This window comes from Centropristis striata, chromosome 15, assembly GCF_030273125.1.
Source record: "Centropristis striata isolate RG_2023a ecotype Rhode Island chromosome 15, C.striata_1.0, whole genome shotgun sequence".
Taxonomy (NCBI): Eukaryota; Metazoa; Chordata; class Actinopteri; order Perciformes; family Serranidae; genus Centropristis; species Centropristis striata.
This window is the reverse complement of record NC_081531.1, coordinates 34,909,158-34,928,881: the sequence shown is the minus strand read 5'-3', so window position 1 is coordinate 34,928,881 and position 19,724 is coordinate 34,909,158. Positions and strand designations below refer to the sequence as shown.

The window sequence follows — 19,724 nt, the reverse complement described above, 5'->3', positions numbered from 1 at the left end:
ATGTGAATTGAAAGGAGTTAAGAGGACACCATTCATAGATGTTAAGTAAGTATGCGGCAGAATAAAAGCCAGGAAAGTGTATATATTTAATTGGCTGACACCTGCTTCTACTTGGGCTTTTAATGTACACAGCAGTGAGAGGGGAGAAAGCAAAGGGAGGGTGGAGTGGGCTCTCGCTTTGAATACAGATGCAACACCCCTTCTTTTTTTTTTGCATAAAGGTTGGAAACACAGACGTGGACTGTTATCTCCTCCACAGTTTCCCTTTGCTTTTTTCCTCTACTGTCTTCCCTTCTCTCTCTAAATCAAGTCATTGAGCCCAGCACTGCTCATTTTCTGCTTTAACACATTCCTCTGCTGCAAAACTGGACCACTGCCATTCACTGAGTCCTCTGTGCTAATTTTATAACATAGTTTATTTTTTTTCATTCCTGCCGGGAAATTTTTTTTTGTCCTATTTTAAGCCCGGTAGGTGTTTTTGTGTGTGTTTTTTAGCCTGGCATGTCTGCATTTGTGAGCACCAAGCAGATTCCAGCACCGCAGAGAATATCTCCGGAATATACTGTTTTTTTTATTCTTTTTTTTTTCCTTTCGTCTTCTTTCTGTGACAGTCACAAGTCTTTGATCCGCTCCTCCTACCCTCTCTCTTCTCACCTTCTTTCAAATTCTTCTCTGCAAGTTGCCGTTGAGAGCTGGGGTATGAGTCTGAGACACAGAACGCAGTTTTTCTAATGTCAAAGTCACAATATCACCCACTTTTTCTATCGCACATGTAGAGGATTCAACAATGATTTGCTAAATTACAATAGCTAAACTTCATTGCCACTTGTTAGTCAGAGTTTTGCTCAAACCACCAAAGTTTACCATCACCGATTCACTGCTGCACTGATCAAATATAAAGACAAAATGACTTTCTTTACAACCTTGTCTGTTACCTTTTGAGCAAAATGTATTATCTCCTGGACAAATTTAGCTCTTGATGCATCAAAAAATCATTCTGAACCAATTACACTTTATTATTATTATTAGTTTATTCAAAAGGGGACAGTGCAATTTCATAAAACACATGATTATACATGGTTAAAAAAGCCAGAGTTAGCCAGAAGGCTAGTTTTCATCTGTAGCCCCCTGGCCATGATGTAAAAAAAGCAGAGAATTTACGAAACAAAAAACAAACAAACAAACAAAAAAACTAAAACAAACAACAACAACAAAAAAAATACATACAATATACAAAATACATATACAAACACTTACGATACGATTAAGAAAAAATACAACACATACAACATCACAACATAACATTTTATCATAACATCAAAACAACACAACAGGCACTTTATCTTGCATTTTATGTCAAAATATGCTAGATTTTAGGGGTGTGCCAAATCGTATCGTTCACGATAATATTAATTTTTTTTTTTATGGTTAAAACAAATGCATATCATGATATTGGCAACATTCCTACTTCTTGATGAAGTGGTTAAAGTTGTTTTAATCACAAAAAGCTACTTACTCCCTGTCGCTAAACACATGCAGCTTTCAAAATAAGAGCACAGTGTCTTAAGATAATCGGCCACAGAATTTACAAGAAGACTGTCAAAATAAGATGCCTTAAATAAAACATATAAGAACCTTTATTCTCCTTTACAATATTTCATTAAAATATGCCCCCGGAACCCCTAAATGGTTATTTTTATTATTTGCTTATACTCAAGAGTCAAGAGTAATTTTTATGTATTTGGCAACTGTTGAGATTTGCACTTCACACTACATTTTAGATTTTTATTTATTTATACATTTTCTATATCTTTTTAGGTATCTCCTAATATCTTCAAGAATATCGTTATCGCAAAAAAGGCCTGCAATATCGTGATATTCTTTTAGGGCCATATCGCCCAGCCCTACTAGATGTCTTTGTTTAATAGATTATCTGATATTTATTGTCTCTTATGTGTGGATATTTCAACTCACACTTCAGCAAAGCTCTGAAATAGACAGTAAAAAACCCTTCCCTTCTCTCCTTTGAAGCATAATCGTAAAAGGTATCCATTTTTTGAGTCAATTTCCTTCTAATCTTGTAACTTTGGACCGCGTCTCTTTAATGTATAAACATGTTGCGCTGCAGGCGTCTATCTGAAGGTTGTTGTTGTGGGGGAGTGGAGCCTCTGACCCTCCGCTGCTTTGGCACATTTTCTCCTTGTGCTAGCTTAAAGTCATAATGAGCAGTGAAAAAAACGCTAACCTTCCTTTAACTGGGAGAGCCCTTCAAGGCACGAAACCACTGCCTTTGACCGTCAACAGTGTTGAGTAAGACGGAGACTCCAGGGATCAGACTGTAGTGCTCTGTAGGGCTCATTAGCCTTTTCCAAACTGATTAGATATGGGGTCCATACCGGGAACTCCCTGAGGAACACCGGGTTTCTTAGTCGGAGCCGAGAGTGCTGCTCGATCATACAGTCAATTTGTATTTTTCTTTGTACATGGGATACGCTGTATTTCAGACAGGTTCATCATGTCATAATTCCTGCTAAGAGAGGGAAAATGTCTCCTAAAATAGATTAATCTAGATAATGTGGAAATTTTCCCCTCCAAAGCATGTAGGTCAGATTCACATGCAAGAGCTAAATTAGTTTCCTGTTGAGGGTAGAGAAGTCCAACTTAGATTCTGGACTGCACATTGAACTGCCACTGAGCAGACCCCAAGTATTTTTTTAAACTATTGTCTGCAGACAATAGTTTTAAAAAATACTTGGGGCCTGCTCAGTGGCAGTTCGATATATCGAAGCATAAGTATTAAATTGAGACTGTTCTGTAACCAGTTAGAAACTCATTGTAGTTGCTTTGAGCCATACAAAAACCTATGTTTTACAGGTTTTTATGTACCAGACTATTTCTGAGCCAGAAACCAGGCAAGTTGTCTGCCCCTGTTTCCAGTCGTTGTACTCACCTAAATAATGCAACTGTAATAAGTAATATAATAATAAGAAGTAGTACTATGCAAAACCATGTGTGCACAGTTTAAATAAGCCTCTAGACTAGATCATTCTATAGCCCTGACATGATAAAATCTGCGGTCACATTCAATCACATTCATAATTGTCTGTTACAGCTTACCTTGCCAACCTACACTGTAAAAAAAAAGATAAACAATAGCGACTCAATAAAATTGAGGCAACAGATTGCACGCAATATTATTAATTCAATCTAACTACGTTACAAGTTGAGTTAATAACAACTTAACAGGAAGTGCCTGTCAATTAAAAACGGACTAATTCTATTGTGTTGGATTAATTCAAAATTCTCTTGATTTAGAATTACAGACACATAAAGATTATATTTAATGTGATCAGAATAAGTAGATTCTATCTCAAACATTTTATATTAAAGTTACTTAAACAACTGCCTCAAAATCAAGGACGCCTTTATATTCAATACATTTTATCAAATATATTAAGTAAAATTAAGTGATTACAGAATCATTTATTACAGTGAGTCCTGAGGGTTTAAAAGCTGAATAAGTTTCTGTTATTATCTTTATTCCAATGCACAAAATTGTAATAAAATAAACTAAGTAGGGCTATCCCAAATACAATTTTTGGGCCTTCGGAGCTTCAGAGAATTACCCGCAAATATTTAAAGCTTCAAATGATTATGGTGAAGCACAAATATCAAGGAGAAATGATCAAATCAAGAAAATCTGCATGTTTAAAATACAAAAAAACTAAACAAAATCAGGTCCCATCAGGAGCTGCGCCCAGTGAAATTGAAGGTGTGCAGACCAGGATCAGCTTTCAACTTGTGTTTTGTCTTAATCATGTCTGTTTTTTTTTGCCTAAAGCTGACCAAAAAGTTCAGTTTCCTAAAGATCACCTCATGTTTAAAAAAACGATCATGCGACCAAAGTTTAATATATATCGTAAGATATTACAGGAACCCATTCATGAGGTTACAATGCTAAAGTACATCAACACAAATATACTTTGGCTTGGAGTGTTTTGCCTAAAAATTCAAATTAAATAATTTGACATAATCTGTCGAATTAGACTTTGCTCACTGCAAAAAAAGAAAAGTTGGGTGAACTCAAAATTTCAAGCCAACAAACTTCGATAAAATTTTAAGTTGGACAATTAAACTAAATATTTTAAGTTTTGTTTTTGAGTTTGCTCAACTCTGAATTTCTCTGGCACGATTGTAAAGCCGCTATGAAATGTCAGCTAATGTTGCGACCACAATTTTGAGTTAGCATTGATACGCTAATGGCTACTCTTGTAGCTGTAACAAGCAGCGCCGATAGCATCAGTTAGCCGCTAGCATCAGTTAGCCGCTAGCTTTCGCTAATGACCGAATTTCACAACAAAGAAATAAGAGTTATCAGAACTATTGTCCCTTGTTGTGAACCCCAACTTAAAGATATAAGTAACAACAACTCACCAACTTGTTTTTGAGCAGACAACTGGCTTCCTTTGTTGTGCTAACTTACATTATTGCCCTAAATGTCAGTAATTTATATTTCCAAGTTTTACCAACTTAAATCACTGTTTTAGGCCAAAAAATACAAGTTTGCTTTTTTGCAGTGCTCATCGTCGGATCACTAACTGACTTTAAAGCTGCACACTGCCACCTAGCCTATCTGAGGGCGTATATCATGTGCTTGTTAAGCAATTTTGCTTTCCCATTATCGGCCTTGATATACACATACTGGCCACTTTATTAGCCAGCGAGATGTACCTAATAAAGTGTCGCTGTAGATCATCTGCTTCAAGGTTAGACCTGTTCTGCGTTCAGAGATGCTCTTCTGCAGACCTTGGTGGTAACGAGTGGTTATCTGAGCTACTGTTGCCTGTCTATCATCTTCAACCAGTCTGGCCATTCTCCTCCAACCTCTGGCATCTACAAGGCCTCCAGGCTCACTGGATATTTTCTCCTTTTCTAACCATTCTTTGTAAACCCTAGAGATGGTTGTTAGGCAGTTTGTGAAACAGTCAGACCATCTCGTCTGGCTCCAACAGCCGCCCCACGTTCAAAGTCACCTAAATCCCCTTTCTTCCCCATTCTGATGCTCGCTTTGAACTCCAGCAGCTCGTCTTAACCATTTTCTACATGACTTGATGCATTGAGTTGCTGCCATGTGATTGGCTGATTAGATATTTGCCTTAACGATTAGTTGCACAAGTGTACCTGATAAAGTGGCCGGTTCGTGTACACCGTGCAGAATAAACTGCCTTTAAAAACTGAAGACTAAAATAAACAAAAAGTTTGGTATGTTGTATGTTTTTAAACAGATTTGTGATTGGATATAAAACCTACTTGCATCTAAAAAAAAAAAAGCTATATTTAGCAACTTCATACTGATGCTATTTTTCCCACATTCATTCCACTGACATCTTCCACCGATTCACCACTGCGATTTTTTTGCAGTCACACAACACAGAAGGTTTCACTGTTTCGTCCTTGATGATTGCAAACACGTTGTGCTTTAATAATTGCTGAAAGTACAACGAAATCGTAACAGGATGGCAGTGAGAAGACCCTAGCAACAGGGAGAGGATGAAGAAAGCGTGAGAGTGGGAGGGAGGGGGAAAGATGCAGAACATCAATAAATAATGGCCCCACTGAGGAGGTGGAAATATGGGCCTCGTTATCTTTGCGCCGACGCCTTCATTTGCATGTGAGAAAATGAGGCTGCTGCTAACACACACGCGCTGCGCTCACACATACACACTCTTGGACCCACACGGGCTACAGTATGTATCCTATTTATAGATTCTATCATGCTTTTATTTTTTCCTATTCTTTTCTCGCACATTTATACCTCCATTATTTTCCCCTTTCTTTCCTCCTCTTTGGAATTTGCCACAGCAGCAGGTCTGGCCTTGAGTGACTGCGAGGCCATGATGGGCATTTTGTTGGATTAAAAATAAAGAGATAGAAACCTTTTTATTACACAAATGAGGTTCGCTGAGGACATACAGTATGATTAATTTAAGTAATGGCACTACATTACATACATGCAAACATGGCGGAATTAATTTTGACTTGACTTGATTAATATACTTAATATGGTGTTAAAAATGTTAAAATGAGTGCAACTAAAACTATTAATAAACTATTAATTATAATTTAATTGTTTGTTCATGGTAAAGTAACTATAAACTTACATTAATATACCATCTATTTGCCGTTTATAAATGATGTAGTTAGTTAAACATTAATAAATTATGTATTTACAATTCTAAATGGCTTATATACGGTTTATAAATGATGATTAAACATTAACAAACTATCTGTTTACCATTTATAAATGATGGTTATTGTAAAGTGTTACCAAATATACTTACTAAGGATATGAATATGTGTTCATTTAAAAAATATATATAATAATAATAAAAAAATACATATCACATTTTCTTGTTTCTTTGTTTTAACTTTATGTTTAACATTTTTGTAAAAAATGTGCAAAAATATCCATGTAACTTTGAACATTTAGTTTCTTGTCAAAAACCAACATCATTTTCCAGAAGTTAAGATTATATATTCCCCCTCTGGACCCCATCTGCATCAGGAATACACAAACAGTTTTGCACAATTTTTTCCATGAATGCGTCTCATTGAGACTGTGACCGAACTCATACAAAATCCAACAATGTTGACATCCTCTAGGGCAACACAGCTTCTTTCAAAAAGCTTCTTTCTGGGTGAAAGAACTCTTTAAGGAGCCATTTATAGTTGATGAAAAATACTTAAAGCTCTAAATGGTTCCTTCAGAACCATTTTTACCTAATGGTCCTTTTCTTTTCTTAGTTCATGGTGTTTTGCTAAACAAAAAGCTCACATGGTGGTTTTATAAACATTAGAGACGACTATTAAAACATGTTTGGTAACACTTTACAATAACCATCTAAGTGATGTTTATAGATGGTTTATAAACCAATTATTATTAACCATTTACAAAATTCTATACATATTTAATCTTTAAATGTTTTCAAGCAATTTCTTAAAGGTATAAGAATAATTTTGAAATCATTTACATACTTAATATGGTGTTTAAAAAGTTATAATGAGTGTAAAGCTATTAATAAACTAATAATTATGTTTGTTTAAGGTAAAGTAATCTATTTGGCATTTATAAATTATAGTTCAACATTATTACATTTTCTATTCATCATTCTAAATGGCCTATATACGGTTTATAAATGATGATTAAACATTAATAAACCATCTGTTTACCATTTATAAATGGTCTATTTACCATCTATAAATGATGGTTATTGTAAAGTGTTACCACATGTTTTTTTTTTGCATTTTTTGTGAATGTCTGGATGTCTGACGGTGCAGTAGATCAGCAGTTCCCTTTTTTTGCTAAACGGGAAGAAGGCTTCCCAACTACGACCTTTCTCTGTGGAGTTTTGGTGTTCTTCCATGTTTGAGACATATTCTTAGATGCTTAATGTGCATGGATGAGTTAAAGCTACAGGCTTGTTTAAAAATGTAAAATACTTGCCAAATAAATCTGTCCAACTCCTACAGAGAGACTGTGGCATTACAGTATGATGTGGTAAAAAAATATAAATAATAATAATTGTGCAACACTCACCCCTGTGGTGGTTTTTCTACTCTGGAGCATCTACATGCATGCATCTCTGCATGTTTTGCTGCAGCTGTGTGTGCACTCGTTCATGTCTATATGTGTACGTGTGTGTGCATAATGCACATTGGCTCAGTTTCTCGTTATCTAGTCAAGTCAGCATGAATAAAAGCTGAGGGAGCACAGTGATTTAGTAATTAATATTTTACTCTGTCTGCCACTCTGCTTAGAGACTGAGAAAGAGAGAGAGAGGGAGAGAAAAAGGGTGAGTGAGACGATGAGAAGGTTCACACAAAGAGATGAAGAGAGTCGACTCAAGATCAACTGATAGACAGATTCTGTGTACAAGCCCCTCACTTAAGATGGATACAGATAATAAGGGGAATAATGCGATGTGTACTGTTTAATCAGTGTTGTTTCAGAGGGATGAATTCCGTCCCCTGCTGAAGACAGAAAGTGTGGCTTTGACAGATCCAGCTGACTCTCTCTCTCTCTCTCTCTCTCTCTCTCTCTCTCTCTCTCTCTCTCTCTCTCTCTCGCTGCCTATGTCAGAGTGTTGTGACAGGCGAGTCGTCGGTGTTGTGGGAGTAGCAGTCTTAAAGTGCTCATTATCCTGTAAGGCTTCATTCTGGGGGGCAAACAAAGGCTGCTGTGAAATTGCAGCCTGTGCCTCCCTCTCGGGTCGTGCAGTATATTCCATGCAAACACATGCACAGACCATAACTGCTACCTTCAGTGTCCCTGCTCAAGACCTCGACACACACGGAGCTCGTAGATAAAATATTGATGCTGATAAACACACAGGTGCACATGAACACGGCCAGAACGCAGACACGGTTGATGTTTGCACGCCTAAACTAACCTTATTGTACAGATGCATTATGAAATATGTCACACCTTCAGTAAGTTGAGAGACTTTTGAAATATGTGATATGTTCAAATGGTTAGACTTAATGCAGTTTATAAACCAATTATTAACATTAACAAAGTGCTATACATATTTAATCTGAAAAAATCAATTAAAAAAATAATAAAAATGACCAAAAAAAGACACAAAATGACCAAAAAAAGACATTAAATGACCAAAGAAGACACAAAATTACCAAAAAGACACAAAATGACCAAAAAAAAGACACAAAATGACCAAAAAAAGACATTAAATGACCAAAGAAGACACAAAATTACCAAAAAGACACAAAATGACCAAAAAAATTCACAAAATGACCAAAAAAAGAGACATTAAATGACCAAAGAAGACACAAAATTACCAAAAAGACACAAAATGACCAAAAAAGACATTAAATGGCCAAAGAAGACAGAGCTGACTTCCAAAATGATTTGGCGACCCCCAGAAATCATATCGCGACCCCAATTGGGGTCCCGACCCCAAGGTTGAGAATGGCTGCTATAAAGGAGTCAAACAACAGAGATATATACTAAATATATATTATAATCCACTGTCACACTTTAAATCAGGATTAGATTATTTGGTATTTTGTATCAAAATATACGCTAACACTTTACAATAACAACTAAATAATGTTTATAGATGGTTTATAAACCAATTATTAACATTAACAAAGTGCTATACATATTTAATCTTAAAAAATCAATAAAAAAAAATTAAAAAATCATTAATATACTTAATATGGTGTTAAAAATGTTAAAATGAGTGCAACTAAAACTATTAATAAACTATTAATTATAATTTAATTGTTTGTTCATGGTAAAGTAACTATAAACTTACATTAATATACCATCTATTTGCCGTTTATAAATGATGTAGTTAGTTAAACATTAATAAATTATGTATTTACCATTCTAAATGGCCTATATACGGTTTATAAATGATGATTAAACATTAACAAACTATCTGTTTACCATTTATAAATGATGGTTATTGCAAAGTGTTACCAAATATACTTACTAAGGATATGAAATGTATTTATGTGTTATCATTTTTTTTTTGCAATTTATTAATAACCCAGTAAAATGTGTAAATACAGGATTATACATTTAGTATAATTTCAATGTTTACTCACAAATCCAGCAACACAAAATGCATTTTTATCTGATGGATAATTAGTAGTTTGTGAAGCCTTAATTGAACACGGCCAGAACGCCGACATGGTTGATGTTTCCACGCCTAAACTAACCTTATTGTACAAATGCATTTTGAAATATGTCACACCTTCAGTAAGTTGAGAGACTTTTGCAATATGTGATATGGTCAAATGGTTAGACTTAACCCATTGAGGCCTGAAAAATCGCTGGGCGATTTTAAAATAAGCCTCTAATTTCTGGAAATTCTGGAAAAATTCTGGGGAAAAAAGTGTCAACTCTTCTACTAAATATTAGATTTTTCCGCCTCTGTAGCAGATAGAAATGAAATTCAAAAAGTATTTGAGAGCTTATACAAATACTACAAAACGACGTACCTTTCCAGGCTTCAATGGGTTAATGCAGTGGCAGCTTTAGACCATTTGGAATACAACTACATGAATAAAAGTAGACTCACAGAATCCACAATAGCCTCAGCTTTCCAGTCATGTCCTAATTATGCAATTCCAGGACTGTTTAGGGACCCATGCATCCAGAAATATTCATACACGTAATTTTAAGAATAAGCTAAAATAAATCATGCACGCAAAAAAAAACTGCATGGGATTAGCATAAAGTGGGCACCCATAGAACCCATTTTAGATGAGAGGTCAATGGTGGTTTAGGCTTAATATAACTGGGCCCTCGCCATTACCTTAATGTGCCTCTGGTTTCGCTTTCCTCCTCCAATCAGTGGGCACAGCGTGAAAACTTTGGGTTATTTACATAACCATGGTTCTCTGAGCAGCATTAAATGCCATAAAAAAAGGAACAGGCAGCTCTCATCACAGAGTGGCACACTTGATCTTTGGCCTTCAACTTTCATCACCACACTTGAAAGGAAGAACATTTAGATAGTTTAGTGATGACGGTGCATAAGAGTTTTACATAGTGTGTAGAGGGGCAGTAAATCTGTCTCCGCTCTGTCTATGGGTGGTGTAAGTGACCGCTGTGTGTCCTCCAGGCCTTGAAAGAGTGCCAGGTTTTGGGAAGCAACATTATCAGGCAGGTAGTGCCAACTGTTCAGGCAGCTGTTTGTTCTTAGCACAATACGGTTTTGCAATGAGCACAATGCATTGGTACCAGAGCAATCATCATAGTGCAGGTTTTTTACTGCATGTTTCTGTCTGTCAGCAGTTTTCTTTTGGGGGAAATGAATGTAACTCTTTACTGGTTGTGTCTTCCTCAGGTAACAGGTTCTCTCTGACCTCCTTCGGGGCTCTTTACATCTCTGATGTTCAGAAGGAGGACGCCCTCTCCACGTACCGGTGCATCACCAAACATAAGTACAGCGGCGAGACGCGCCAAAGCAACGGAGCCAGGCTCTCTGTAATGGGTGAGCAGCTCGCCGTGGTCATTGTCAATACATACTCCTTCTTTAGACACTTTATTTTTTATTGTATTTTATTGTATTTTTATATTTTATTGCTTGAAGTATGCCTAGGTTGTTCTTTTTATTTAATTGTGTTGTCATTGTCTCTGTGTGTAATGCTGTTGCTACACTGTAATTTCCCAGCTTGGGATAAATAAAGTCTATCTATCTATCTATCTATCTATCTATCTATCTATCTATCTATCTATCTATCTATCTATCTATCTATATTTTATCTATTGAACTAATTGCATGGTTTTCTTTCTTTCTTTCTTTCTTTCTTTCTTTCTTTCTTTCTTTCTATTTTTCTTTCTTTCTTTCTTTTACATATTGAACTAATTGCATGGTGTTCTTTCTTTCTATCTATCTATCTATCTATCTATCTATCTATCTATCTATCTATCTATCTATCTATCTATCTATCTATCTATCTATCTATCTATCTATCTATCCATCCATCCATCCATCCATCCATCCATCCATCCATCCATCCATCCATCCATCCATCCATCCATCCATCCATCCATCCATCCATCCATCCATCCATCCATCCATCCATCCATCCATCCATCCATCCATCCATCCATCCATCCATCCATCCATCCATCGTGCTCATGTTAGTGTGATATTTCTCTTTGTCTTGACTAAAAAATGACCCTCTCTGTGCCCTCCAGACCCCAACGAGTCCTCACCCACCATCCTGGACAGTTTCCAAGCAGGGGAGGTGTACGCAGGCCAGAGTATCGAGCTCCCCTGCATAGCAGGAGGCTACCCCAGCCCCACCGTGCGCTGGCTGAAAGATGGTCGCCCGCTGCCCTCGGATGCCCGCTGGACACGGCGTTTGACAGGGCTGACCATCAGCGACCTGAGGCAGGAGGACAGCGGCAGCTACGCGTGCGAGGTCACCAACAGTTTTGGCTCAAAGGAGGTGTCGGGACAGCTTCACGTTATAGGTGTGTGAGCACAACTACACATATATAATGCCAACAAAATGTCCCAAAAAAGACACAAATTGACCATAAAATTATCAAAAAAAGACACATAATGACCAAAAAAGACACAAAATGACCAAAAAAAGACACAAAATTACCAAAAAAGACACAAAATTACCAAAAAAAGGAAACAAAATGTCCAAAAAAAGACAGAAATTGACCATAAAGTTATCAAAAAAAGACACGTAATGACCAAAAAAGACACAAAATTACCAAAAAAAGACACAAAATTACCAAAAAAGACGCAAAATTACCAAAAAAGACACAAAATTACCAAAAAGACACAAAATTACCATGAAAAGGAAACAAAATGTAAAAAAAAAGACACAAATTGACCATAAAATTATCAAAAAAAGACACATAATGACCAAAAAAGACACAAAATGACAAAAAAAAGACACAAAATGACCAAAAAAGACACAAAATTACCAAAAAGACACAAAATGACCAAAAAAAGGAAACAAAATGTCCAAAAAAAGACACAGATTGACCATAAAATTATCAAAAAAAGACACATAATGACCAAAAAAGACACAAAATGACCAAAAAAAGACACAAAATGACCAAAAAGACACAAAATGACCAAAAAAAGGAAACAAAATGTCCAAAAAAAGACACAAATTGACCATAAAATTATCAAAAAAAGACACATAATGACCAAAAAAGACACAAAATTACCAAAAAAAGACACAAAATTACCAAAAAGACACAAAATGACAAAAAAAGGAAACAAAATGTCCAAAAAAAGACACAAATTGACCATAAAATTATTAAAAAAAAGACACATAATGACCAAAAAAAGACACAAAATTACCAAAAAAGACACAAAATTACCAAAAAGACACAAAATTACCAAAAAAAGGAAACAAAATGTCCAAAAAAAGACACAAATTGACCCCAGCCCCACCGTGCGTTGGCTGAAAGATGGTCGCCCGCTGCCCTCGGATGCCCGCTGGACACGGCGTTTTGACGGTGCGAGACAGTTTTGGCTCAAAGGAGGTGTCGGGACAGCTTCACGTTATAGGTGTGTGAGCACAACTACACATATATAATGCCAAACAATCTGACAGACTCCCACGCTGTCTTCTCCCTGAGTCAGCCTGGCAGACGGACACATTCACAAACTCCTTTTTGGTTTGAGGCACACATATAAGTCACACCAAGAGTGTGTCTGCAACAAACACGTGTGTGAGCTGTGTTATGCCCCGTCATATCAGGTCTCAAAAAGGGAGACAGGGCAGTAATTCAGCGAGACTGGATCCGTAACACGGCTGCCAGCACGGTTCACCGTCAGAAAGGAGGGTGAGGAAGACGGGGATGAATACGAGGGGTCACAGAAGGGACGATCAGACATCCAGACAGTGCTGGTATGACATTATCTACAATGTTATAACAAGATAATAACAAAGGCGTAGATAAATGTACATTGTGTGAAGTGTACAAAGAAACAAAGAGAAGGCGAGACAGAGGGAGAGAATAGAGAGGCGGTAGGCTTTGCCAGTGGGCACATCATGGCAGCACACTCTGTGACTCTGACAGGGTGAGGGGGGGTTGGGAGGCACAGCAATGCCCCCCAGCACACACCACCAGCTGCCTTATTGCTCACTGACATTTGCACACACACACACATATACATAAACACACTCTCTCACACACACACACACACAAGTGGACAGAGATGTGAAGAGATATCTCCAGCTGCTTTTTTAATGAGTGCGTCGAACTGATTGAGTCACTGCCGCTGATTGTGCTCTCTCTTTTTTTTTTTTTTTCCTCGTCGCTATAAATGTAAACGCTGGTTTACTGTTTGTAATGTCGATTATTATTTAAAAAAGACACAGAATTACCAAAAAAAAGACACAGAATTAGCAAAAAAATGACACTAAATTACTAAAAAAGACACAAAATTATTTAAAAAAGATACAAAATGACCAAAAAAAAGACACAGAATTACCAAAGAAGACACAAAATGACCAAAAAAGACACAAAATTACCAAAAAAAGGAAACAAAATGTCCAAAAAAAGACACAAATTGACCACAAAATTATCAAAAAAAGACACATAATGACCAAAAAAGACACAACATGACCAAAAAAAGACACAAAATTACCAAAAAGACACAAAATGACCAAAAAAAGGAAACAAAATGTCCAAAAAAAAGACACAAATTGACCACAAAATTATCAAAAAAAGACACATAATGACCAAAAAAGACACAAAATGACCAAAAAAGACACAAAATTACCAAAAAAGACACAAAATTACCAAAAAGACACAAAATGACCTAAAAAAGGAAACAAAATGTCCTAAAAAAGACACAAATTGACCACAAAATTATCAAAAAAAGACACATAATGACCAAAAAAAGACACAAAATGACCAAAAAAAAACACAAAATGACCAAAAAAAGACATTAAATGACCAAAGAAGACAGAGCTGACTTCCAAAATGATTTGGCGACCCCCAGAAATCATGTCGCGACCCCAATTGGGGTCCCGACCCCAAGGTTGAGAATGGCTGCTATAAAGGAGTCAAACAACAGAGATATATACTGAACTTATAGGCCTATAGCAGTTTTACAAAGTGGTCTTCAGTGAACCATAAAGACAGAAAATGCACAAACCACAAGAAAGAAAAAGCATCTTCTGGATGTTTTTTAATACATGTGTTCTAACAGACATGTTCCTTCTTGCAGATCCACTACGAGTGACCCTGTCCCCGAAGAACCTGAAAACTGGCATCAGCAGCACGCTGTTCTTCACCTGTACTGTTGAGGGTTCTCCAGAATACACCATCAACTGGTACAGCAACACAGAGCCCATCGTCCCCGACCAGCACATCTCCATCCAGGGACAACACAACGACACCCTGCAGATCACTGCAGCACAGAAGTTCCACTCCGGGGCCTACCAGTGCTTCGCTTCCCGAAAGGGCCACACTGCTCAGGACTTTTCCATTATTCTGCTAGAGGGTACGTGGAATAAGACTGTCAGCGGGCATTTTATTAACAAAAAAGTGGCAGGGAACCATGCTTTTTGAATGTAAAGCTTCTACTTAACCCATAAGAACCCAGACCCAGTAATACTTAAAAGAAAATGATGGGGGATATACCACAGACCAAGTGGACTACACAGAACACATTTATGATGTTTGTTTTAAAAAAAATCTACACCTAAATGTCAAAGATTTGTGGTGTGACATTGGGTGTTTATGGTATTTATGTTTATGATAAAATTTTAAAAAAACTAGACACATTTTCTGCTTACAGAGACACAAATTTGCCTTTTTCTTTTGTATCTCCACAACATATATCAAAATTGTGACTTTAATTTGTTCAGGAAATATGGTCAGAACAAGGTAAATGCAATACAGGACACCTTATTAACGGATTAGAATTGTTAAATGGGTTTAAACTTAGCCTCATAGCAAAAAATAAGCTTTTTGAAATCACTTCTTGTCAAAGTTACATGACCACCACACCAGGGTGTTGAGTATGTGTCACTTAGGGATTGTTTATTGTTTATTGTTTATTGTTTATTGAATGGATCCCCATTAGCTGACGCCTTGGCGACTGCTAGTCTTCCTGGGGTCCCTAAAAAGACATAGAACATGACATACAAACAACATAAACAAAAACAGTACATACAAGAAAGACAATAACAAACTCAATTAATACATACATGCAATACTGTTAAAAAATTCTACATTCATATTTACCCGACAAATGTTATACTGTAAAAATCATTAATTCAGATGTCTATAGTGTCAATATCAGCTGTATACACTTATAATTTATCATTTCATTAGAGAACATTTAAAAGGAAGAGTCATCCGGCTACAGATATAGCAGAGAAAAAGAAATACAATTTCTTATTTAATGAGTTAAGGTGAAGCATAAAGCTGAATATGGGAGATCATAGAAGATTTAAAGTGTTTGTTACACGGGTGTCACCATAGGTTCTTATGGGTTAATCTGTTGACTTTTTTATTCTGTTCTTCTGGTGCATAGATGCAGAAATAGGACCACAGAGCTGTTTGTCCAAATCATCTGGCTGTAAAACTGTAGCATTTATGGGCATAAACAGATTCAACTTCTCACCATTTCCTCTTTATTTTCCCGTCAGATGGTACTCCTCGTATCGTGTCTTCCTTCAGCGAGCGGGTGGTGAACCCCGGCGAACCGTTCTCCCTGATGTGTGGGGCCAAAGGAGCCCCGCCCCCCTCCATCACCTGGACGCTGGACGACGAGCCCGTGGTGCGAGACTCCACCTACAAGACCAGCCAGTACACGCTGTCCGACGGCCTGACCGTGTCGCACGTCAACGTCAGCAGCCCGCTCATCCGAGATGGGGGAGTGTATCGTTGCGTCGCACGCAACTCGGCCGGTAGCGCCGAGTACCAAGCGCGCATAAACGTAAGAGGTGCCTGTCTGCTTTTCAATATAAATGCACTCTACACCTGACTCCATACAAACACACAGGGGCTAGAGACAGGCTTAGAGCAATCTGCATTTTACACACAGTCAGTCTATCTATCTATCTATCTATCTATCTGTCTATCTGTCTATCTGTCTATCTTTCTATCTATCTATCTATCTATCTATCTATCTATCTATCTGTCTATCTGTCTATCTATCTGTCTATCTGTCTATCTTTCTATCTATCTATCTATCTGTCTATCTGTCTATCTTTCTATCTATCTATCTATCTATCTATCTATCTATCTGTCTATCTGTCTATCTGTCTATCTGTCTATCTATCTATCTATCTATCTATCTATCTATCTATCTATCTATCTATCTATCTGTCTGTCTGTCTGTCTGTCTGTCTCAGAATGTAGTATCTGTGTTCTTTTGTGTACCTTTTTAACTAGTTTCCTTAAAACATACACTACTGGTCAAAAGTTTTAGAACACACCAACTTTTCCAGAATTTAATTGAAAATTATGCAGTTTAATGTCTCAGTGTACTCTGAAATTAATGCACATTTGCAACATTTAAAATTCTTTATTGAGCATGATAGTGTTTTGAAAGTAAAAAAAAGATTCAAAATCACATTTTATGTTGGACTAAAGGACTAAAAAAAGACACAAAATGACAAAAAAAAGACACAAAATGACAAAAAAAAGACACAAAATGACTTACAAAAACATGAAAAGAATTCAAAAATGGACAAAATAGCCCAAGACTCCATAGAGTTAAGTTGTTGTGAAAAAGGCCTACTTGTATAATTCTGAAATGTACATTATTTTTCAGTTTTGGTTAAGCTTACCTTTTTTTATTTACCTCTGGCAGTTCACCACTTACCTTTGTACCCTTTCAAGCTGTTCATTTGACTTGAACTGCTTGAATTTCAATAAAAAACTGGAAAAATTGGGGTGTTCTAAAACTTTTGACCGGTAGTGTACTTTATTTGGATTATATTCAGTCCATAGTTCATATGTGTAAACTGTATATAATTCAAGATCAATAACATACATTAATTTACAATCTAAAGCCTTTAAATCTGTGGTTTGCCGCACCAAATGGCATTAATTCCACTACATTCAAAAGCCGAGATGTCGTTACTGCTGGAGTTTAGCGAGGTGTTCTTTCTCCGCCAGTGGCCTTAGTTTAGTCAAACTGAATCAAAAGAGATTGTTGATATGTTTTAATGACAGCTGAGGAAAAAAATAAGTAAACTTAGTTCAAGCTTTAGCTCACCAGTGAGGCTAGCTCTCTTGCCATAGCTGTCTTTTTGGCTAGTAACATGTATAGTATTTCATTTATGAGGAATATTAATGATTCATATTGTAATATCTGTAAAAAAACTAAAATGTCCTGGGGTTTTTTAACCACAAGCTGTCACAGCTTCCAACTTGTACGTGCCCATAATTAAATAAAAAACACTTAAAAAACAACACATGGAAGCTTGCAACTGAACTATTGCAGACACCACTGCTGTAATAAAAATAAAATACAGGAAAAAAAACGAGAGAAAATCCTCCTCCTCCAAATCCACCGACATTTACTTCCCTGTAAGTTATGAAAGGGAAACCAGGATTGGTTGGTACACTTCCCTGGCATAATTTATGTAAAAATATTCTAATTAGCAGCTTAATAAAGATCTCAGCTATAAATAAATATGTAAGTTAGTGGGTTAGTGATTAGTTATGTGTTGTTCTCTTTGTTTTATGTTAATAGTTTTGTTCAACTGACTGATGAGATATGTTTTCACCATTATATTTGAAATAAATTATTTAAATTTGTCCCCCATCCCCATGAAAACGTGCGCGGTGCATGCAAAAAAGCACACCTTTATGTGCATTTTGCCCAAATATGAATGAAGAATCTTTATTTCAACAATTTTTAAAACCAAAATAAACAGATAAAAGCAAACAGGGCAATAAACAGAACAAAAAAACTAAACAAAAAGGAACACCTGCATGAAACCTATACATCAATTTTAACAAACACAACCTCCCGAAACTTTTTATATTTATATATAATCCAAATTCTCTTTGACACACTTCGATTATAACATTTGTTAGTTTCACTAGTTTATGGGTGGTTGCATTTCTGTATGTTTGTTTGTTTGTGTAAACCAGCGTAGTCAGCCAGAGTTCCTTTGTTTATTGAGTTTTAAGTAGAAAGATAGTTTTGGGGAAAAGCGAGTTAGGAAGATTGTTTTAGTTTGTTTGTTTTATGAGTTGGCGCTTCGCCCTTTGTTCATTGCCTCACTTTATACCACTTGTACTAGCCTGAAGAAGGCTACGTTTACATGATGACGGTCTGAACAGAAGACGCAAAAGTGCCGTCACGTCTTCACTTTTTATTCCTCGTTTAGACGAGCGTTTTCGGGAGGAAATCTGCTGCATACGGTGACGCAAAAGGGTGTGAAATGTGATTGTATGCAGCCAGGCGGCATCACTTAAAGCCATAAGAGCATCTTTGGGCATGCAGAAGTTTTCACGCCACACATTTTCATCAGCTACTCCTTCCACAAAGTTCTCCACCATCACTAGATCTCCCAGGTCTCGTTCACAGCCGTCTGGCTCCTCCCACCAATCGCTGCATCCAGAATGTGATGGAGGTAATTCCAGATCCTTCTCTGTTCACTAATACTATCTGTACATATCCTGGACATTTGGTGGAAAGACTCCTGTAAGTTTATTAGAGCTGCCAGAGCAGCTTGAAGGTCCAATGCATGGAAATAATCCACGTTTGTTTATTTCCTGTACTGGAGCATGTATGTGACGTAAACACATACTTTGAGCAGATCAGATCAGAGTTTTGTGTCTTGTCAGTGTAGACGACACGCTACGGAGGAGAGGATTTAACTTTTACACTTTGGAGGGTGGTTTCAGATTTTCGATTTTTTAAGCCCCAAAAACGCCGTCACCGTCTAAACGAAAGGCACTTCTGATAAAATATTTTGGCGTTTTTACCCGCGAGCGTCCTCGTGTGAACGGGGCCGAAGGTTCTTCTTTCGTTACCTTTTGTTTATTTTGCTGTTAATCAATAAATATCTGTATTTGCCTGAGTACACCGGCGTTGCCCTTTTTCTTTATATCACTCACACCCTGAATTATAGAACATTTTGTTCCTAAATACATGGCTAACATAGCTTTATTTTTTATGGCTTTTGACAGTATTTTCTGCTTTATGAAATGATAAAAGGAAATATCCCAATTT

The 19,724-nt window shown here is 36.8% G+C and overlaps 1 protein-coding gene across 3 annotated transcripts in view; it reads left to right on the top strand.

Moving 5' to 3' along the window:
- Positions 1-19,724, top strand: part of LOC131986736 (cell adhesion molecule DSCAML1-like) — a 100,796-nt gene that overhangs the window by 36,180 nt on the left and 44,892 nt on the right. For 2 of the 3 annotated variants that reach the window (XM_059351839.1, XM_059351840.1), the window contains 4 exons: positions 10,878-11,024; positions 11,735-12,013; positions 14,748-15,023; positions 16,177-16,473. In XM_059351839.1, coding sequence (XP_059207822.1) covers positions 10,878-11,024; positions 11,735-12,013; positions 14,748-15,023; positions 16,177-16,473 — 999 coding nt within the window. The remainder of the gene's footprint in view (positions 1-10,877; positions 11,025-11,734; positions 12,014-14,747; positions 15,024-16,176; positions 16,474-19,724) is intronic. The other variant, XM_059351838.1, reaches the window with a different exon arrangement.